General features: G+C 45.4%; 1 protein-coding gene and 1 pseudogene across 2 annotated transcripts in view; one reads left to right on the forward strand and one right to left on the reverse strand.

Moving 5' to 3' along the window:
- NELL1 (neural EGFL like 1) overlaps positions 1 to 3,920 on the forward strand; it is a 282,113-nt gene extending 278,193 nt beyond the window's left edge. For both annotated transcript variants that reach the window (XM_071559105.1, XM_071559104.1), the window contains 2 exons: positions 620 to 844; positions 2,044 to 3,920. In XM_071559105.1, the coding sequence (XP_071415206.1) occupies positions 620 to 844; positions 2,044 to 2,094 (276 nt within the window). In that variant the 3' untranslated portion in view covers positions 2,095 to 3,920. The remainder of the gene's footprint in view (positions 1 to 619; positions 845 to 2,043) is intronic.
- A 13,010-nt stretch (positions 3,921 to 16,930) lies between these two features.
- Positions 16,931 to 17,048, reverse strand: LOC139673766 (5S ribosomal RNA; annotated as a pseudogene).
- Between the last annotated feature and the right edge of the window lie 5,822 nt (positions 17,049 to 22,870).

Consider the following 22,870-nt stretch of genomic DNA (forward strand, 5'->3'; position numbering starts at 1 on the left):
TTTGCAGGTTTAGACACACAGAGAAATACTCTGCAGAACTGACCTGTCTCTGTCTACTACACTGTTTTGATTTGGGTTTGTTGGTTTTTTTCCACAAAGCTAAATAATAAAATGAGTCAGTGGAACGTAAATGGTGTTGGTCCAACAATTCCTTTAGGAGTCAATATTGACTGTTGCTAGTTAGGTCAATGTTCACTGCCTCTCAAACATACTAACCTACATCTCTGCAGTGTTAATTTGCTGCTTAAATGCTTGCTGTGATCCCACAGAGATGTTTATGTGACCAGGAGTGGAAAGAGTTCATGAGTCTGCAAGGCAATCACTGCAAAAATTGTAGTTTGTGCAAAATACTGGAACCCAGTATTTAACCCTGCCTTCAAAAATCCCAAAGAACTCAAGTTCCCCTGTAGTTCTTTAGTCAGGGAACAACCAAATGATAATCTGCTACACTGAGGAAACTTCAGCTCAGTATTCGAACATGATCACCCAAACTGAGATGTGATCCATTTAGTTTACTGCAATTTTGGCAAAACAAAACTTGTCCATTCCCCAGGATAAAAAGTTCCATCGTAGTTCATAAATGGCAACACCTTCAATGAGACTTGGTTTGATTTTGTAGGAAGGAGAGGTGGATTGTTGGCCTCTGCTGTGCCCGAGTCTGAGCTGCGAGTACACAGCCATCTCAGAGGGAGAGTGCTGTCCCCACTGTGTCAGTGACCCCTGTCTGGCTGACAACATCACCTATGACATCAGGAAAACCTGCCCAGATGGCTATGGGATCACGAGGCTCAGCGGGGCTGTGTGGACAATGGTGGGATCTCCCTGTACAACCTGCAAATGCAAGGTATGATGGGCCAGGTGCAATGGGGCCAGAAATGTGCATGGCTGAATAAAATTGGGGTCACTTTCTCTGCTTGGAGGCTCCCATTAGGATCTTGGGGAGGAAAGGAGATGGGAAAGCCTGCAGAAAACACACGTCCTTTCTGTCTTGCAGAGTGGAACCAAACCAGTTCTCCCGTGTTGAAAATGTTGAGCACAGAGATGTTTATATCCCAGTGTCAGACATTCTGTTGAGTGCCCTTGGGGCATTCTCAGTGTCAATCTAGGGTAACGTTTCAGTAATTGCCTAATATGGATGTTCATGAAAATGTGTATTGCAGACCTGGTAAGCTGAGGCAAAAACACCAATAAAAGTTCTACCAGCAAGTGCACAAGTAAGAAGGCACTGCAGCTCAGAGATGAAGGCACTGCCACAGCAGGAATGGGAAGGCAATGTCACAGTTTCTGTTCCCTGACCCCATCAAGATGTATTTAACCCAGTGGCTCTAATGCAGAACTGCATTCTATTTGCCTTGCTTTGTGCAGTGATGACCCCACTGTGCTAATACCAGAATTATGAAAATGTTGTTTTGAGTTCTATAAAACATTTTTCTGTTCACTGTGGGAGAGCAAGCTATCATTCCAGGGATTTAAATTATTGAAGGTAGCTTTTCTGCCATTCTTTTGATTTTTTTCCTGTAGATTTGTGTTGGGTTTAAAAACAAAAAAAAGTAACAAAAGCTGCTCATTTGGGCTTTTAGTGGTTGTGGTAGTATTTTATCATATAAGGTAGCTTTATGAACGACTGGATGTTAGAGAAAGATATTTAACAAAGGATTAAATTCCAAGCTGTATGGTGTGTGTTGTCCCCATCTAGCCCACATCTGCCATGAATCAAGAACCTGAACTACCTGCTAATTTCAGACAAACAGAAAGCTTCCCTGTGTGGATCACATCAAAACTCTCTCCATTAACTTTCTTCCATGACAGTAAAATCCGGTCATCTCTGTTGCCATTGCTGTGCTCTATTTTACTTTGGGGACCACATCCAGATTTCTAGTTCTGCATAGTCCAGGCCAGTCCAGAGCTATTTGGCAGAGTCAGCCTCCTCCAACAGCCACCGGTGGGGCCATGCTGGGGCGATGGAGGGTATGGTGGGCAGTGTGTGTGTGTCTGCATGTCCCTCAGCTCCTCGTGACCTGGTGCTGCTGTTTGTGTGTGCAGAATGGGAACGTGTGCTGCTCGGTGGATGTGGAGTGTCTGCACAATAACTGACTGCCCAGGCTGCCCGGGGCCGAGGGAGGAGCTGCTGGATGGGGAGCACCTGCGCGGGATGCCTTGGCATTCGCTACGACACTTCCAGAGCCTCCGGCCGAGCAGGATGTGTGGGAGTTGCCTTTGGGACCGATCACTGCCCATCCTCGCCAGCCTGTCCGGGACTGAGAGCACAGCACACGAGTCCCTGGTTGCTACAGTTTGCAGTGTTCTAAATTACACACTTCTCCTGGCAAGAAATTTGCAAATATGTTTAAATTATTTCATGGGTAAACTAATGCTGTACTTTTGTTTTAATTTGTGTACTGACAACATTGCTAGAATTCAGCTCTTCTTACTTTGAGTCTAGACTTGACAAATAAGACAGCCTGTCGTGGTTTTTGTCCCATGATATCACATACTTAGTTCCAAGGTCCCTGTTAGATGTATTTATGAAAATATGTATGTATGTACAGTCAAATTGCATAGTACTTATATTTCACAGCTGTCCAACATTTTAAAGCATTCAAAGGTATGGACAGAATGGACATAATCAAAATAAGTCCGTCTTATAAAAATTATGAAATTAAATGCCATCAACTCAATGACATGGCAGAAAAAGCACTTTCTCCCCTGAACACGCAGAGCAGCAACAAGAGGGTGATAGTGAGAGATGGAACTAAGACCACATTTCACTGCCAATTCAAGACATGTTCAGGAACAGAATCACTGGTCATTAGCAGCTTTCTGTTGGGTAGAGTTCCTCTGGATTACACAGTGATGAAACAGACCCCTTAAGATTATATAATTTGACTAGGGTAGAATTAGCTTGCATTTGTAACATCATTGATGAGTTCAGAGTTTTTCTTACTTTGTGTTTGCAGTAATAGTGATATCTGCCACCCCCAGGTGCTGCTCCCACAGAGGCACCTGTACCAGCAACAGGAGGGACAGGAGGCCTTGGCACTTGGTAACTTCCATCACCAGAACAGATTTTATCTTTTCCTATTTTATGGCATTCAAAAACACCTAGTTTTCAGTTTGCTGCATTGTTGAGTACCTGAGTTTAGACAGAAATAAAACTTAAAACTCCTGGACCTGTATGGAGTTTAGAGTTTAGATTCTCTTTAATTAATGTCTGTTTTTTTCATGAGGCTAAAAAGTTTGTGGCATTAGAACAAGGATATATTTCTATGGTGATGCACCTACAGCTTAAATGTCACATTTTTAAAGTGTTGTTGTGTTTTGTTCTGCTCATTGTGTAGTGTTTTTTTCTTATTGTTTATCTCATTAAACACACTGAGTATATGGAAAAGATTGCAGAAACAAGCATAGTGGCTACGGTTTGGAAAATCTACATTTGTGAGTTTTTCATAGTTTCATGCAGAAAATGTGAAAATGATTAATAAGAATGAAGTGTGACTATACAGTGAAGAAATTAGTTGTCTTTTCAATGAAGTACTATTATGTTTTAAGGGGACAGTGGCAAAGAATATAAAATTACTTTAATCATTCAGACAACTTTATTCCCATTTTTTTAAACAGGTTTTGTTTTAGTTAACAGGTTTGTGTGGTAAAGTTAAATTTATTTTCTTAAAATTCCCCATGATTTTCAGCTACTAATGTATTGACTCTATTTGCATTGCCCTGATGATTGTATAATAAGGGAAAGAGTTGTGTTTTATATGATACTCAAAGGATGTTTGTAAATCATAATGTCAACTCATTTTGTATATCACATTGTAAAACCCAATGGTAGTTCAGTTGGATAAGATACCCAGTGGGCTGAGCTATAAAGGGGAATGGTTTAAAATTTGTGGGCATCTAAATAAACTCCTATGTACAGATTGCTTTCCCTTGGTTTCATTATCAGTTATAAATCACTGATCAGTGGCCTTTCCAGCTCCAACTCATGATGTTGCAAAAATGAGACAGTGTTTGCCCAGAGATGTGCCATCAGAACGGTAAGAAATATTTCATTTATACTTACTCAGACAAAATGGTGTATTCAGTCTGTCATACTGACCAATTTCTGAAGCTCTGAGAATGGGATTAAAGACAGTACAGGGTCTGAAAATGACTCTTTTCCCTTTTATTTGGTAGCAGTGAAGCCCTTTCCCTTCCTGGAAGTTCCTGACCGTGTTAGGATCACATTTAACGGGAGCACAGAAGTTCACGTTTTTCCACTGCACAGACCAATTTTCTTCCAGAGCACAAATGCAGATTAATTCACTAAACCCCTTTCAGAGCGTTTTATGCAGCATTATGTGTCATTATCTCCAGAGTGATACCGCTTGAATTGTTTACACAGAGTCAAAATATTGACACAGGCCTGTTTATGTTGCATTTTAAGCAGTTGCCCTGGCTGAGGAACTTTTCCTTAGGAAGCAATTTCATCTCTAGTCACATCACACCTACCTACAGAGTGCTCAGGAGCCCCAGCCCCAGCTCAAGCAGCACACTGAGGAGAAAATTCAATTCCCTGTGTTTCCGTGGGACTCAGGTAAGCAGCAACTTTCAAAACTTCTTTTTACTGATGAAATTCCCTATTAACATACAGGCACTACAATGAAAATGCTGAAAAAAAATAATGTGTATTACAATAATCTAAGAAAATTTTCCTCTCTGTTTGTGAGATGGACCTTCTCTCTGCTCAGGAACATATATATATATGAGATATATATAGGATAATATTAACATGAGTAGGACTATCACTCTAACTTCTGTGAAAGGAAACTTGCTGTTAGTTAAGGGACTTGGTCAAAGCTCCCACTATAGGCAATTGGAATTTTGTAGCTGTTTCTACCTAGTGATCCTGTAAAGGAGTATTTTCTCCATAGCTCTCCTGCTGACAAAAAAATGTTCATGAGTGAGAAACAGAAAATGAAAATTCCAGCTCTGCTGAAATGTCTTTGGCCTTCTCCTGTTGGCAAAAGGCTCAGCCTGGCTACTAACCCAGAACCTCGTGTTGTGTCCTGGGAGGGGAGTGACTTCTCGACTCTGCTCCCCATGTGTCTGCAAACACCTGCTGAGCTAAAACCATGCTCCTTCCCAGAGGTCCCTGCAGTCCTGACTGAGCCAGGCCAGGCACTGTTAGAGGCAAAGGAAAGTGGAACCATTCCCCAGAATGCTGAGTAACAGCCGAACTCACTGCAGGGGGTGTGGGATTTATTGGAGCCTCAGAGACCCAAATAACAACTGTCTTCCAGTAAGACAAGAGCTGTCAGTGAGTTCTCAGGTATAACTCTGTACAAGAGTTAATTGATGACATCTTTTCAATCAGATTGCAAATGACAACCAGAATATTTTTTTTTCCTGTGGCAGACAATAACGTTTTACAAAACAAAAGGTAAAATGTCAGGAGTGATTCCAAATGGTAGAGTCGATTGTAACAGAATTAAATCATAACTCCTACGAGCAATATGGGAATGTCTCACATCTAATGGTTCTTACATAATCGTCATTAATAGGGGGTTTTTAAACGGCCCCCATGATACAGCTTGATGTAAAATTTTAAGTGAGTGTTGTGATAAGATATAATTGTTTGAGGAACGTGTTCTGCCAGCAGAAAAATGCACCTGCCAACAAGCTCCTCTTCCTCTTAAGGTGCAGCTTGGATGCTCAGTGGAATTTAAAGTGGTGTAAGGAAGACTCATGGTGGTATAAATTAAAAAAATATAAAAAATTAAAAATATCCAGTCTGGGGTTTGTGAATGCTTGATATCCTATTCTTCTCTGTCACTGGCAGGTATGAACAATAATTATGATTCAGCTGGTCACTGACCTCAGTGGTGTTACGGAGCTGCCGCTGTTGCAAGTAAGGTGCTACTACTGCTGGCAGGTACTACCAGGAGTATTTGTGGCTGTACTGTCAGTGGGTACCCCACACACAGGTTCAGGTGTATCTGAGAAGGGTGTATATCAGTAAGTGATACAAAGGGTCAAATTCAAGGGTTTTTTAATGAAACCATCATCAGGAGACTGACAACACATGGACACGTGATGTCAGAAGTCATGCCCAGTGAAACGAAACACAAGCAAACAAACGTGAAACAAGGTCCCCCAAACCACATATCTGCCATTTAAATTCTTCACTGCTGTGCAGTGGGAGAGGTGCAGAGAAGTCTGAGGGGTGGATTTGTGAGTTGGAGCCAAAGCTGTGCTTCAGCAGTGCCTTACACTTGAATTTTTTTATTCCTAAATTTGTACATGAAATTGTTCCATTTCAGTGTTTTGATTGGAATTGAATGGGTTTAGGAAGGAAGCCTTATTATGTTCTCTTTGAGACAGAAGTAGCAGCAACATGATGGGAACTGATTCAGGCTTCTTTTTTTGTGTGTGTCTGTGCCCTGATAGGGAGAACCCCCTTGAGAAGGGGCACAGAGTCCCTGCCAAAGCAGTGTGTTCAGGAGGTGCTGGGGCTGCAGCCAGAGGGTCTGCAGGGCTGGATGCTGTTTTACAGCACTACATACAGTTGGGTTTGGTTGTCCTTCTCTCTGTAACTTCTTTCAAACGACTGGTGGTGTCATCTGTGCTCATTTCCTGGCCCATAGCTCTTCATTACCAAGTGTCTGTGTGCCTGTACATGTGCACTGGAGATCCACCCCTGTGCAGAAGGGCTGGGAGGTTCTACAGCAGGTCACACCCTCACTCAAACACACAGCAGGGACCAGGGGCTTTTCATGAATTTAAACCAGAGCTGAAAAATCTTGGTTTCTAACAATTGATTGCTGTATGGATAAATCTGTGTTTTCTCTCTCAAAAATTGGAAATGTATTTGATGTAATCCAGGGCTATTTTTGACAATTCCCTTTGGCAGTATTAAACATGCAGATTTGTTTGTCACTGAATATTATGCAAAATATTCATACAGGTGCTGGAATGTGTGGGCGTTGCTGCTGTTGTGTCTCCACACTCAAAGCAGGAAATAGTTACTCAATGTCTATGAAATTAGAACGAGAGAATCACCAAAACACCTTCAGGTAATTACTAATTTTAAAGGTAAACTTTCCTGTTAAGGTGAGGATTAAAGAAAGCCAAGTATGTATTTTTAAAGTACATTTGCAGCTGGAGAGGTGATTTTTCAGCCTGATCACAGGTTTGGCCTTTTACTAGTGAGTAGTCAACAGGTATTACTAAATTGTCTTTTGAATTTGAACATATTTTAATTCTACTTAAAACAAGAAGTGATTGTTCCTTCCTTTACAGTTTGTTTGTTACTTTCCTTGATTGTTTTGCTGATCCCTCAGGCCTTCCCATCACAGCAGTCCTGCAACCTAAACAGGGACCGAGCAGATAATGTGAAAACCAAGCAAAAGAAATGTTTGCTCTCATGCCTATATTAAAAGGAAAATTGGAACCATAATTGATTTTTTTTCATTTAAATGGCATCTTTTTTGTTTTACACTAGTCATAGATAAAATTAATGCATACTCTGGACCTCAGTCTCAAAAAACCTGTTGTCACTATTAAAGCAAGGCAGACCAAACCAGTTACCCAACTTTCAGGCATCTTTTGTTAATAATGTCTAATTTAAGTATCTACTCTCTCAAGGAACAATGGAACTGTATCTCTGGCATTTGAAAGAGTGGCTCCAGAGTGTCCCTGAGCATGGTCTGTTCCGTGTCCTTCCTGCCTGGAGTTCCCAGAACTGGCTCAGCACTATGGGAAATCCATTCAGTGCACCAGGAGCACAGCTGTATCTGAGGCCAAGCTGATGTACTGGCAGAAGGCAGGACAAGTGAGCCTGTAATTAGGTGAGTCTGAGAGCAGTCACATCAATCCTTACCCCAACCTTGGGCACCACCAGGAGTGTTTGGGGACATGGTGTAAATCACAGATATTGGCTGCAGCTCTGCGTGCCTGCGGAGTTCAGGGGAGTTAAGCTGAAGGTTCCCTGTGTCTGTTACTCAGCATGAAAGTTCAAAGCTATTTCTCTTCCTGAATTAAAGCATTCATGTAAGATAGATGGGATTATGGTGTGCACATATATATCCCCTACAACTGGAGAAAAAAGAAATTATCCCTGATGCCTTTTTCACCTCTGAGTAGCCATCTCGTTCTGTGTCAATTGGCAGTGTTTGAGATACTATTTACAGAGGAGCTTTTCTGCTGTGAGTAATACTATTTCGAGTGAAAATAGATGGATGTCATCTATTTCAGGAGAGTTGATCCACTGTGAGGATAGCAGTGAGAAATGTCAGTCCCACGTGTTCAGAAATTTCACCTCAGCTGGGCGAAAATTAAGAGGTAACCTTTAGAGAAATGTGTGTGTTTGAAAAGGTACCTCTGTCAGTGATCCAGGCTGCTCAGTGCTGAACTTACGGGGTTGCTTTCAGGAGGGCACAGAGGGCACCAGAAAGGCAGATGCCCCATGCCACGAGGGGACAGCTGTGAGAACAGGCTGGTGTTTGGAAAGGAGTGAAACATGGTGCCTGTGCTGACCAACTTCCCTTTCAGTGGTTTGCTCTGAATTTATGCCCAAGGGTGACTGTGCCTAAGTGTAAGCAGGAACAAACCAACCTGTGAGCACCCTGCCCCCAGCACCCAGAAAATGAGGAAGGCATCCTAAAGGGAAGCACAGTAAGTCTTTGGGACTGAGCAGACAGACATTTAGCAATTTTAGTCCATAATGGGAATGCCATAGTAAAGGAGCAGTGCCAACTTCATAGCACTTCCTTTAATGCAGCAAAACTCACTGTGCCATCGAGTCATGGTGTGGCCTGACTGCACCATGGCACAGCATTCAGGGGCATGCAGAAGCATTTTTATGCAGAAAATACATCCTGTCCAAAAACATGTCTTTCCACAGGTGTAATCAAAGTAGGATAAATTGATCAGCAAAACAGTACATTTGAAAATTTGTCATGCGTGGCTGGCCTGCGGGATTGTCAGATTTTACTGGAAAACAGTAAAATCATTTGTGATAGCTTGAAAATAAGAGGTTCAGGAGATTCAGGGAAGCCTCTCAGATAGTTCAGAGGTGGTAAAAAAATTGCAGATTTTACAATTGCAGAATTGTACAAAAGATCCTGGTTAAAAGATCCTGTATTTATGGGGTGATGTTTGGTAATTGAGGCAAAAGAAATCATTATGTCAAAGCTTACAAATGGAGGTAGAGAACCAAAAGGAAAATAAAGCATTATGACAAGTAAGCAGGAACTCCAGAATGAGATTCCTGCATTTTTTACGACATGAGAGGACTGCCTATAGCAAAAATAAATGGTTTATTAAGCCCAGGCTGGCACCAGATGCAAAGAAGAGGTAACAGTTCAGAAACTGGAAAGCCATTATCAAATCTGTAATGGGACATCACTGAGTAATCTAGGTTATAAACATTCCTCTGGCTTTCTGCATGAGAGGAAAGTGCAGCTGAAATCAAGCAAATAAAACTAATATTGCTTAATGTTGGAAATACGACGTCATTGGGCAGTTTAAATTAGAAGAGGAGTGTGCAAGAGAAACATGTGGGTTGGAGAGCCAGGTGAGAGCAACCCAGGCAGTGATGCTGCTTTTAGCAGAGACAAATGAATTTGTGAACCTGGTGACACTAAATGTGGAAGTGATTTATAGGAAAGGCTCCTAAGCCAAGGAAACAAAAAAGCCTAGTCCAAAGGAGTCAACACACCAAAATACTATGAATTTTTATTTTTGTATTTGTCTCTAGAATGTAGACACTCCAGGTTTGAAACTGCTTCAGCCTTCTGTGCTGTGATGTTATGCAGACAATAACCTGACCCGGCCACTGGAGCAGGTCCAGGAGCAGAGCGTGGCTCTGGAGCTGATTCCCCCTGAGGGAGGGGCTGGTGCCAGGGTGGGGTGGGAGGGCAGAGCAGCCCCCAGCAGCATGGCATTCCCAGCTGCCTGCAGCTGAAGGGGCAGGATTTATTGCTGGAGCAAAGGGCTGCAAGTCCGTAGGGCAGGGCTAGGATCCTGAGTCTGCACTGATCATTCCTTTGTAAGGAGCAGCCAGCTCACTGAGCAACCAGTGACTCTATTGGCAGCTTAGAAGTGATTGCTGGAGCCTCCAAGTTTTGTACACCCCAAATTAAGTTCTGCTGGCAGTTCTGCCTTCCTCAGCCCACATCCCCACAGTCATCCTGATCAACATGATCTCTTTTTACGATCAGGTAACCCACCTGGTGGATGAGGGGAAGGCTGTGGATGTGTCTATCTGGACTTCAGCAAGGCCTTTGACACTGTCTCCCATAATATACTCCTGGAAAAGCTGGTAGCCCATGGCCTGGACAGGTGTACCCTCTCCTGGATTAGGAGCTGGCTGGAGGGTCTGGCCCAGAGAGTGCTGGTGAACGGGGCTGTGTCCTGCTGGCGGTTGGTCACCAGTGGTGTTCCCCAGGGGTCAGTGTTGGGCCCAGTCCTGTTTAACATCTTTATTGATGATTTAGATGAGGGGGTTGAGTCCATCATCAGCAAATTTGCTGATGGCACCAAGTTGGGAGGGAGTGTCGACCTGCTGGAAGGCAGGAGGGCTCTGCAGAGGGATCTGGATAGACTTGAGAGATGGGCTAATTCCAATGGGATGAAGTTCAATAAGGCCCAGTGCAGGTCCTGCCCTTTGGCCACAACAACCCCCTGCGGTGCTCCAAGCTGGGCACAGAGTGGCTGGAGAGCAGCCAGGCAGAAAGGGACCTGGGGGGACTGAGTGACAGGAAGCTCAACAGGAGCCAACAGTGTGCCCAGGTGGCCAAGAAGGCCAATGGGATCCTGGCCTGGATCAAACATTGTGTGGCCAGCAGGACCAGGGAAGTGATCCTTCCCCTGTACTCTGCATTGGGGAGGCCACACCTTGAGTGTTGTGTTCAGTTCTGGGCCCTTCAGTTCAGAAAGGATATTGAGGGGCTGGAGCGAGTCCAGAGAAGAGCAATGAGGCTGGTGAAGGGACTGGAGCACAAGTCCTATGGGGAGAGGCTGAGGGAGCTGGAGGTGTTTAGCCTGGAGAAGAGGAGGCTCAGAGGTGACCTCAGCACTGTCTAGAACTACCTGAAGGGAAGTTCTGGCCAGGTGGGGGTTGGTCTCTTCTCCCAGGCACTCAGCAATAGGACAAGGGGGCACGGGCTTAAGCTCTGCTAGGGGAAATCTAAGTTGGAGATCCGAAAAAGATTCTTTCCAGAGAGAGTGCTCAGGCATTGGAATGGGCTGCCCAGAGAGAGGGTGGATTCCCCATCCCTGGAGGTTTTTAAACTGAGATTGGATGTGGCCCTGAGTGCCATGATCTGGTAAAGGGACTGGAGTTGGACCAAGAGTTGGACTTGATGATCTCAAAGATCTTTTCCAACCCAATCAATTCTATGATTTTGTGATTCTAAACCTGACAGAGTGTGCCTTCACCATTCCACAGGATGCCTGTGACTCCCCAGTGACAGTGTAGTTCTGCCCAAGTCACTGTCAGACATTGGGTATTTAACAAAACGGTACCTCAGAAAGGTGCTGAGGTCTTCAGAGGGTTAGTGGGGAGCAGCAGATACCTTTGAGGGGCTCTGCAGGGACTCCTGGGTGTGCACACTGAGGCCCACAGGTGAGCTGAGCTGTCACTTTGGGCAGAGCTGAGCAGGGAGGGAGCTCTTCAGAGCAGGATCAGAGCTCCTCTCAGCTACACATCTTGAGTCTTCTCCAATTCAGTGATTTATGGTAATAATAAAATTGCGATGTAGGATCTAATAACGTAATAGATCATGGAATCACAAACTCTGCCTTTGAAAGGTAAACAAAATGTTTTTCTGGCAAGGTTGTAACAGGGAGCTACAATTTATCTCTCTCTGCGGAGTTTCTGTACAGCCTAACCATTGCACTTATTTAAATGCTGAGGCAATTAGAAAGCTTTTGATACCACTTTGTCTTAGAGATTAGAAAGCAAATTGTTTGTTAGTATGGCAGTAAAGGCTTTGCTGCAGCAGAGCATGCTTTGCAGTGATGGAAGCAGATGGTTCACAAAGTTCCAGAATAAGAACTGATTATTGATTTGCTATCCTCTAACAACATCAATGTCGAGCGATAATGTACTGTACTGCTTGTTACAGAGTAAATAGCTATTTTTATATTACTTGCTTTCTTGCAAATTGGCTACTACCAGGGAAAGTCAAATATATGGCTGTCTAATACCTTGAAGCAGTAAACAAATTGCACAGGGGGAACATCAGTGAAGCTCTGAAGAACACTCACTGATATTTGTAACTTCTGCCTCTGTCAAAAAGCTCCAAAAGTTCACACTGTCCTAATACCCGAGACAGTCAAAGCCCTGTTGCTTTACCATTTACTTTTAATACATATAATCAGTTTAGCAAAATACTGAGTATGTTCTATTTTAGCAGAACTCCAGAGCACAGGACTTTTAGCAGCCAATGAGCATACAGTGACATATTAGGTTCTTTATTGTTCTCTTTTGGCTTGAAGAAAATTCTAGAAGGTTAAAAATGCAGCCAGAAGCAGGAGCAATATAGTTCAAGGTGACTATGTACCATGTATAAATAAATAAATATGCAGTAAATATTTTGCCTCGTATTCTGGTAGCTTTTAATAGCTTTCCCCAGTTCAGGCAGAGGAGGGGAAGGCCATTATCTCTTGACAAGGTCGTTTTCACTCCAGCTGTTGTTCCTTGAAGAAAACAGACTTTACTGTAGGTCAGTGACATGTACCTGCCGTGATTAGTGCACCCAAACTGTGGAGGGCATCAAACTCTGATAGATTTTTCACTGTTGAGTTAATTCAGGTTTTGATCATTGCCCCTGTTGCAGGTTATACTCAAACGTGCTGGGTGCTGGGTGCTGGCCCAGCCTGTGGGTTGCCTTACTGTGTGGTGCCATGCCACTGTGTGTTCCTGAGGCTGCAGGAAGCAGCCTGGGCTGGGGACTGCTGGGGCTCAGTGGCCCTGGGGCTGGCAGGGGCTGTGCCCAGCTGTGCTCTGGGCTGAGCAGTGCTGGGGCTCGGTGGCCCTGGGGCTGGCAGAGGCTGTGCCCAGCTGTGCTCTGGGCTGGGCAGTGCTGGGGCTGGCAGGGGCTGTGCCCAGCCGTGCTCTGGGCTGGGCAGTGCTGGGGCTGGCAGGGGCTGTGCCCAGCTGTGCTCTGGGCTGGGCAGCGCTGGGGCTGGCAGGGGCTGTGCCCAGCTGTGCTCTGGGCTGAGCAGTGCTGGGGCTCGGTGGCCCTGGGGCTGGCAGGGGCTGTGCCCAGCTGTGCTCTGGGCTGAGCAGTGCTGGGGCTCGGTGGCCCTGGGGCTGGCAGAGGCTGTGCCCAGCTGTGCTCTGGGCTGAGCAGTGCTGGGGCTGGCAGGGGCTATGCCCAGCTGTGCTCTGGGCTGAGCAGTGCTGGGGCTGGCAGAGGCTGTGCCCAGCTGTGCTCCAGGCTGGGCAGTGCTGGGGCTGGCAGGTGCTGTGCCCAGCTGTGCTCTGGGCTGAGCAGTGCTGGGGCTCGGTGGCCCTGGGGCTGGCAGAGGCTGTGCCCAGCTGTGCTCTGGGCTGGGCAGTGCTGGGGCTGGCAGGGGCTGTGCCCAGCTGTGCTCTGGGCTGGGCAGTGCTGGGGCTGGCAGGGGCTGTGCCCAGCTGTGCTCTGGGCTGGGCAGTGCTGGGGCTGGCAGGGGCTGTGCCCAGCTGTGCTCTAGGCTGGGCAGTGCTGGGGCTGGCAGGGGCTGTGCCCACCTGTGCTCTCCAGCCCAGCTGTGAAGCCCCACAAGGCATCTGCAGATGTGGCTTCTGTGTCTGAGAGCTAAATGGCTTGTTCTGCCTAGTACAGGCATGGGAAAAGTTAATCAGGCACTGAGAAAACAGTGGGGAGAAGAGAAAAACACTTTTTGCAAAGGAAAGAATCTGTCTTTTCATGGTATTCATGTCCACTGAGGACAAGAGTCTTTTGCTCTTCTGTGATTTCTTCCCTAATGTTTAAATATGGTGTTTTACAGTGAGCTCAGGAAGGCAGTAACCTGTCCTCTACTCCTGTGCCAGAGGGAACACATACAAGTTATTGGGAGATAATATACTCACTGATTAGGTAATAACATGGGAAAGCAAATAAAATATTTTATGACCAATTTAAATAGCAATGGATTAAAGTTCAGGAGGACTGGGGATTAAGCAAAGGGACTTCATCTGGTCAAGGTAGATAGTGGCCATTAAACTGTCCTTTGGAAGGTGTGCTGAGCCTGAAATAATAGGAGAGTATCTGTGTGTGTGTGTGAGTTTCCATAGCTTGTTTTTCCTAATAAAATGCAGTCTCAAGCAATTCTTAAACTGTGCCTTCCTCCTTCCCTGCCTCACTCCCTCCCCTTCCTCCCCCCACACCACTGGCTTCCTTTAGTCTTTTAAGTGGGAAATAGAAGTTAATTTAGTGCTTATGCTGTATTTAAAATGGTGAAATACCCAAATCTAATTATGCAGGGAAGATAACAAATGCCACCTCACTGGTGCATTGCCACCAGCAATGTCCACCCTGTCTCCCTTTCTTTGCATCTCTTACAGTGACTGCAGTCAGGCAGGGAGGGGAAAACTATAACAACACATACAAAACTGTAACAACACTTGTGCATAAACCCATCTCTCCCTATTGCTGTAAATTTAGAGTGCTCAGGTTTACAGGAGTTCTGATTGTGCTAATTAGAATGCTGCAGCAAAGCCTTCCCTGCTACTGGTACCACACTGATAAATCCCAATGCAAATTTGAAAAAAAAAATGTTGATTCATGTCTTAAGTGCATCTTTTTTAAGCCATGCAATTTTTTGGAAGTGCACTGGGATTTCTTTTGAAGCACTTCTTGACTTTTAATAAATATATCAAAAGTGCTTTAAAATATACTATAGCTAATTTTGCTCTCCCACAAATCCATCACTGTTTATTACCTTTTAACTAATACACCTTTTTCCACAACAGAGAGGAAATGGTTCAAATCTCTTGATGGCATGTTTTTCTTTCAGTTTTTCTGGTTGTCAGTGTTTAGGGGGGAAATAATCACCTGATATATCAGCCTTAAAGGAAAGAAGGCCAGGAGTGTGTTTGCTCACACACCTGGGCTGACTGGATATACTGTACCTAAAGATAGCAGGTTAAAGGGTGGTACTGGAGCAGCTCACAGTGCTCTGTGGCAATTCAGAAAACCAAATTCCTATGTCTGGCTGATTCCTGGAGAGCTCCAGGACTGAAAACCAACCCTGACAAACACTGGGAGCTCACCTGGGGCTGGTTTGCATTTCTGCTGCCTCTTATGAGCTGCTCAGGGGAGTTCATGCAGGGAGAGAAATCCCTGCAGTTCTGACTGGTGCTTGGACCTTTAATGGCATTCTGTTACTGCTTGGCAAGTATGGTATGATTTGCAAAAATCATTCTGTTGCTTAATCCTCTTCAGTGCCAAGGGTTATTAGGAAGGGACTGCAGAGAAGATGAGAAACTGGAAAGTCTAATATGTAAGGGCCTGAATGAGAGAATCTTCAAGTGGCTTCAAAATGATTGAAGCTTTTCTTTTAACCTGTGGTAAATTTTGGATTATCAAAATAGATACCATAAAAAATTAAGGTGACCTCTAGCTGAGTAATCCTTTCACTTACATCTTGAGAAAAAGCACAGGCAAATGACAGCAGAAGCTGATTGCTGCCTGTTGCCACAGCACCGAGCTGGATGCAGGGAATTGTGCTGGGGTTTAAGAAATAATCTGAGTTTCTTTCCTCATATGCACATCTAAGACATATCTCCAAGGCACATATGTGAGATTTCCCAGTTTTTGCTCTATGAAAACTTTGTCGTCTATTACACAGTTCAAAAGAGGAGGAGAAGAACCTTTATTTCGTGGAAAGAAATGAGGCAGTGAGTTAAGAGCTGTCATTTGGGGCTTGTCATCTTTGCTCTTACTGCCAGGGCTCAATAGTGCAGGGTCTGGGGCTGTTACAGGCAGCATTTGTGGCTGGATGTGAGCTGTGACAGACAGCTGATGGGAATTTCCGAAAGGAGCTGCTGCTTCTTAGTGCTGTTTGGCCGCAATGCCTGTGAGCCCGGCTCTGGCATGGGAGGGAGGATGTGTGGGAGGGGAAGGCTGGATGGCAGCGAGCTCGCTGGATGATGCACGCGTTAATTGGTGCTAATGTGCCTGGGAGGAGCTGTGCCCGCAGCGATGGAGCTGCCGTGTCAGGCTCCGAGCCACGGGCTCCGGGCAGCGTTCCGGGGGGGGAATAGCGGTTTCCGAACGGGAAGCAGGCAGCAGCTTCAATGGGAGACACTGTCTGACAGGGAGCTCTGCAGGTGCTCCGTTGTCCTGATCTGAAGAGGGCACGCAGCCGCAGGACGGTGACAGTCACCCAGCCCTTCCTCAGCTTGCACAGGAGGTGCGGAGGGGACCGAGACCTGCGGGTCTCACACGTGGGTTGCGATGGCAGGGGATGGCCAGAGTTGCTGCATCCCCCGGGAAGCGGAGCAAAGCCTGGCACACCCGGGCTAATGGACTGGAAGGGGCAGCCCGAGGGCAGCTACCCGAGCTGGGCAGTCCGGTGGGAGCTGGCAGAGCCCCAGAGGGTGGGTGGGCTGTGCTGCCCACCTGCTCCCCATGATGACCCCCCTGCAGCTCTGGGAGTGGATGAGCACTGCCCGCCGTGACGTGTCCTCCCTGGGGCAGGCAGGGAGCGTGGGAGGGATGGAAGGGCTGCCCATGCTGGCAGCGACCTGCTCGGTTAAAGGTGATGTAACGCTCGGCTTCAAGAACGCAGATTTGGGCAGGGCTCTCCTCACGTGGGTGTGCCCTTCCAGCCTGCGCAGTGGATTTTTTAGGTGAGGCACAGCATGTGCAGAACTGGCCCCAACCGTTTAACTCCTGAGGTTCATCTGCCACGGCCGAGCGAGCTTGGACGGTGACAGTGAAGTCCTCAGGACTCAAACCTACAGCCCCCGCTATTCCCAGGAGGTCTCCCATCCGAGTACTAAGCGGGGCTGACCCTGCTGAACTTCCGAGATCTGACGGGATCGGGTGTCGGGGTGGCATTTAACTGCCAATTTAGAGGTGATGTACGGCACTGAGAAACACCCGTGGTACGTGCAGGGCCACCCATCTCAGGCTGAGCCACTGGGGCATCCCCGGGTGCCTGAGTGTCCCCAGCCTGCCTGCAGGAGGCTTCCCAAGGAACACAAGTGCTCTCTGTCCAAAATGGGAGGTTAAAAAAAACCCTCAACCTGTAAAATAATGTTTCACCGTTATTTTTTAAATCTAATAAGTGCAGCTTGGACTGGCTGGTAGCAAACAGAAGCCCATGCTTTGTGCAGGATGATTATTTATTTATTTTAAAGAGCAAAATCAAGGCTGTCTGCGATTTGGATCTGATTTCACATTTATTTTTCATAGTTTGTTTGCTTAGTAGCTCTGCAGTAAGACAGTGATTAGTTAAATCAGTTATACATAAATTCAAAGACGTGTTCTTCATTTTAGATATTCAGACTTAATTGGATTTAAATCAGATTAAAAAGTGACTTCTAAGGGAAAAATACCCCCAAGCATGCAAAGATGGTTGCCTTTTTTTAACTTATCATATAAATGGCAGTAGAGATTTCTATCTTGATAACATTTATTCCCTATTACAGCTTACAATTCTATTTAACTTTCAAAGAAAATACTTATATATTAAAATGTTAGCAGGGCAGAGTGGGAGGAAGTCGCTGACATATCTTTTTAAGAATAACCTGTTTTCTAGTTCAGAGTATTTTCTTCCGATTCTAATGAAATTTAATACTTAAAACATTATGAAAGGAGGTCATTCTATGATTTTATTTAATATATTAATTGCTGTGAAAATCATGTAAGGCAAGCTGTATTAAAACCATGGAAGAGACTTGGTATCTCTTCCAGGAGATGCCCTGGTAGATCCAGATAGTGTCTCCCTTGGGGTTTAAGGGACTGTCAGGGATTTAATTACAGGCTTGGGCCACATATATAAATATGAATTATTGAATAATGACAGGCTGTGTTGGGAGAGTTTGGATGAGATGGAGCAGTTTTCAGTGCTATGGCAGCAGTTTGGGATCTGCAGAGATAACGTGCATGACCCCAGCAGAGACAGGTCCTTGCAGAGGACAGAGCAGGACTCGGCCTCCCTGTCAGGCACAGTCTGTGCTGCAGGGCAGGAGCACTTTGCTGCCTGGCCTCTTCCTGGTCCCTAAATTGGAGTGTTTGTGATGGGCATGTGGGCAAACAGGGAGCTGCAGCATCAGTGTCTGCAGCTCTCCAGCCTCCTCGGGATACAGCAGAGTGAGGGCTTTATGCAAAGTCAGGTACTGAACCGCATGCAAGGCAGAATGAACGTGTGGCTGTCAGAGGACAGAGATCTGTATCCGGGTAATTCCCCATCTGGACTGACACACGGCTGGGGAATTCAAGACATCTCCCCCAAAAGGTGTGTCTCTGCAGGGCTTGGCAGAGAGCACCACTGCAAAGATGAGGGAAGGCAGAAGGAATAACAACTGCTGACTCCAAATGCCTATGCTCATCTTTCCCATCAATTATTTAGACAGGAAAGATTTACATGAAAATTAATCATTAAATTTGGAATTGCTGCTTTACATGAATAATGAAATAGCTGTGCCAAATACAAACAGATAAAGAGAACAGGATGAGAAATCATCCTTAATACACAAAAGGGGAACTAATATTTTAATGAAACTATAAAGCTCATTCCTGCTTTAAGATGGAGGGTTACTGTCAGTGACCTAAAATAGAGAGCCAAAAGTGAAACCTCATGTTTAATCTATCTTAAGTGATGTTGGCATAATAAAATCTTGGGCTGGAATCTGCTATATTTCATAGGCCAGTAATTCTAGGTATGAAAATAATTTCCCTGCAATCAGGGAGTTGTCTTTCAGGTGTGTGTGTCCAGAAATATCATGGTAGACACAAAATTTCAATATTTTAACTTTTTCAATTGTTTAAACCAATTTTGTCAAGTATATTTCTTGACAAAAGAGACTGAGACTTAGCCTACAAAACCCCATTTCATTGGTAATATTCAAATTATCATCAGTTGCTGTGATTAAAATGCTGGGGGAAGGGCTTGGTATGCTTCCCAAAACCACTGTAACCTCAAACCCCACCACCTCCCAGGTAAACTTCTAAGGCTCCTGTCCAGAAAAAGACATGTGGACAGCATGGAGAATAAACAACCTGTGTGCATCAAAATCTGCAAGTAAATCCAATGAACTCACGATTCATTTCAGTAACATGATGTTGGTGTTATATATAGAATTTCTGAATGCTTGCTGTTGAAAAACCTGCAAAGTAAGTCAGATACAGCACTGACCTAGAAAGCTTTGAGATCCTGCAGTATATTTGGTAGTACAAATGCTTTTCTAATTTCATTTACTTTTAACTTGTTGGTGGATCTTTTCAAAGTGTTGTCTGTGATAGGATCACCTTCAAAGGCACACTGTGGCCTACATGTGTGAATATAAAGCAGTGAGGAAATGTTAAGTATGACAAAATAACTTACATAATTTTGAAAGTTATGCACTGCTCCTTGACCTGCTCCAACTCCTTCATTTCCTGTTGTTCTCATTTTGATGCAGATTTGTCTTGCCATTTCCCTTCTGTGTTCCACCGGGTTTGTACCTGTAGTGAACAAGAAAAAAGACAAGCATGAAGTCAATTCCACTTGCTGCGATTCCCCAGCCTTTAAAGGGGAAAGAAACTTATTTATAAATTTGCTTTGCAGCCATGAACCTCATGAGGTTCATTAATTTCTCAAGAAGTAAATAAGTTCTGGTGGTTTGTTCTCCAATTTATCACTTTTTTCCATTCCCCTTCAGGTGGTAATTCCCCCTCTGCCCCTCACTTGGGTGAGCCCCTGGGGAGGGCACCTCTGGGCTTTCTGAGATTGGGGCACAGCTGTGCAGGACACAGAGGGGGTTTGGCCTCGTTGCTGCTGCAGTTGGCCCCCCCATGGCTGCAGGAGCACGGGGAGCAGAGGCTGTGTCCCCCAAGAGGGAGCAGCTTTACTGGGTTTGCTGGGCACGGATGTCACTGGGCTGGCACCTCCCTCTGAGTGGCATGAGGAGTGCTGGGCACAGCAGCCAGCCAGGCACTGTGCACATCGAGGGGAAACTGCAGTCTGCTGTCTGAGCAGAAGGGAAACGATTAGGTGAGGAGCTTTCATTAATGAGGCCACTTTATTAGCAGCTTTTGGTGGGTGGGGTGTGGGTGCGTTAGATTTAGAAGATAATCTGCCTACATTTTTATCTCTAGTTAAAACAGTGGAATGGAAAATTATCTCCATAAACTGCTATTTTTCACTCAGTAAATTATTTTGCCACCCAAAGCAGATGCCACACAAAGAGTTGTGGTTGGGAGGCATGTAGTTATTTATCTCGGTCAAAATGTCTCAGTTAAAAAGCTATCAGGAGGACATAATAAAAATAAATACATATGGCATTTGGCTAGATGAATACAAGATTAGACTAAATAGAAACACATTTCTAAGAAGAATAATTGTAACTAATTAGAAATCTTCAGTTATGCTTAGAGTTGTAAGAAAGTGAAATCAAATTTAATTATGCAAGGTCCCAGTTGTGCCAAAGGTGTTATAAAGAATGTCTTTATGGAAACATTCAGTATAACAAACTGGCTCATGTTGTTATTAGTGTGCTCAGTTCCCCATTTTCTTTATATCAGTTTGAAGTTTAATGATGGTATTTGTAGGGCTAATTACCGAGAATCTGCACAGCACTCACTGGATAGTCACCCAAAGGCTGACATTTTGGGGAGGCAAAAGTTGTTGGTAACTCCAAAGTATCTTTGAGTAAACTCTTTGTATCCAGATGCTTAAGCGGGAATATCTACAACCGTGCCCACAGTTCCCTTGGAAGCATCAGTAGTGAGGGTTGTGCCTTCCTTCCTGCTGGCCAGCCCCAGGATTTCCGGCAAGGAGCTCAGCACTGCACTGGGGGGTGCTCAGTGGAGGGTTGGTTACCTTGGGGGATAGGACTGTTCCAAAGGCTGGGAGCAGGGAAACCTTGGCAGGGAAGGCAAACAGCAGCCATAGATGTTCCCTGACAATGGGTTGTTTGGCCATGCTTTATCTTCACAGTAAAGATAAAAATCCTAATACACAGCGAGAATATCATGCATTTCCTGCCTGAGGAAAGGCTTGGGCTGGGCAGCCCAGATCATGAACCAAGGGCTTTTCCAGCACTGCTCACTGTGTCCTGGCCTGGGAATTTGTGGTCTCCCATGGTGAAAACAGATCTTGGGTACCAGTTTATTCATAGAGGAGCACTAATCATGAGAAAATGCTATGCTATTACAGGGATGTGGGAAGATTTGATGGGAAAAGGCCCTGTTATTTTTGGAATTGATGCACAAGTCAGGTATGATTTCTGGATTAGGCTGTGCTGCCCAAACCACTATCCCACTCTTCTCTGACAGCTCTGTTCCCCACGACAGCCCCTCTGGAGGTGATGGTAACAACATGGATAAATAAAGCTTTCAAATACATGCAAGTCTGCCCACTGGTTTAGTCAGGCCCTGCGAGGGTAAGTCTGTTCTTCCCTGTTATAGAAGCTTTTCATTCCAAGAACACGATGTGATTCTCAGCCCCCAGGATGACTTTCCTGCCAGTAACATTCCCTGTAGGCCACTGCCAGACTGTTTTGTCTTTAAACCCTCCTGGCCTGATACCCTGGGATGCTCTGTTTCGTGCCCAGTTACCTTGGAGATAATCACAAGGCAGCCATCTCTCTTCCTGCTGCTCCTCTGCCCTGCCCTGCAGGGTCACAGTGAAGGGTTGGAGCTGGAGCTGACTGTGGGGCTGCCCCTTGGTGAATGGCAGGGACAACAGGCAGCCATGGCCAGGGAGGGACTTAGCCCTCTGCTCTGACACTTGGCACTCAGCCCCTCTGCAGTGCTGTGGGCTCCAAGCCTTGGCTCTCCGTCCCTCTGGTCTCCAGGGGTGCCATGTGGTTCAAACACACCTTAGAAGAGAACAGAGCTGTGCTCTGTGTGTCAGCCTTTAACATCCTGTTCTGGGCTTTACACTGGGCTGGCTGGGACAGGCAGCCAGGGACAGGCAGCAATGCACAGCACAGGTATTTCTTCCAGAGGATCTGCAGGCACTGTTGGAAAAGAAGGGGTTGTTTCTGCTGCTGACAGAAACCTGGGGTGGACACTCTCACTGGCTCAGGAACCCATGATAGAGATCCATCTGCAGCTGGACTGGGCACTCCAGGCTTCCCTTCTTAATGGAGATGATGAGCTATTTTCAGGCATGACTCACCTGTCCTATTTTAGCTCTCTATTTTAGTGCATGATGAATTGTATGATGTCCATTTACAATTCAGGAGAGAGTCTAATCCAAGTAGCTGAGATGTGGACCTCTTAATTGATTTATTTGGATCAGTTCTATCTGTCTAAGTAGGTCCTTAAAGCACTGGGTGCCTTCCAAGGCTGAAATCAAGATACACAGTGGGAGAGGCAGTGCAGAAAGCTCTTGCTTTCTCTGCCCAGACAGCAGCACCTTTTCAGGTGCCACTTTGGCAGCCAAACAATTGAGTTGGCTGTGGTCATTTTGTGCTGTCAGAAGTATCATTGGTCCCTGTCTAGGAGCGATGTGGTCTCCATCTGTACAAGCTCTGGAAAAAGAAAAGGATTTTTACTTGCCTTCCCTCTCAAGCATCTGCTGTTTTGTTGACAGATTCCTCCCTATCCCTTGCCCTCTCCCTGCCCTCCTTTCCCCTGTGGCCCTCTGTCTCCCCCCTCTTGATGCAGCCAGACCTGCCAGTTCTCTGTAGTCCCTCCAAGGTTGCTGATCTGCCTTACCTTTTGCTGAAACTCAGCCAAGA

The sequence above is a fragment of the Pithys albifrons genome, chromosome 6 (genome assembly GCF_047495875.1).
Source record: "Pithys albifrons albifrons isolate INPA30051 chromosome 6, PitAlb_v1, whole genome shotgun sequence".
Lineage (NCBI taxonomy): Eukaryota > Metazoa > Chordata > Aves > Passeriformes > Thamnophilidae > Pithys > Pithys albifrons.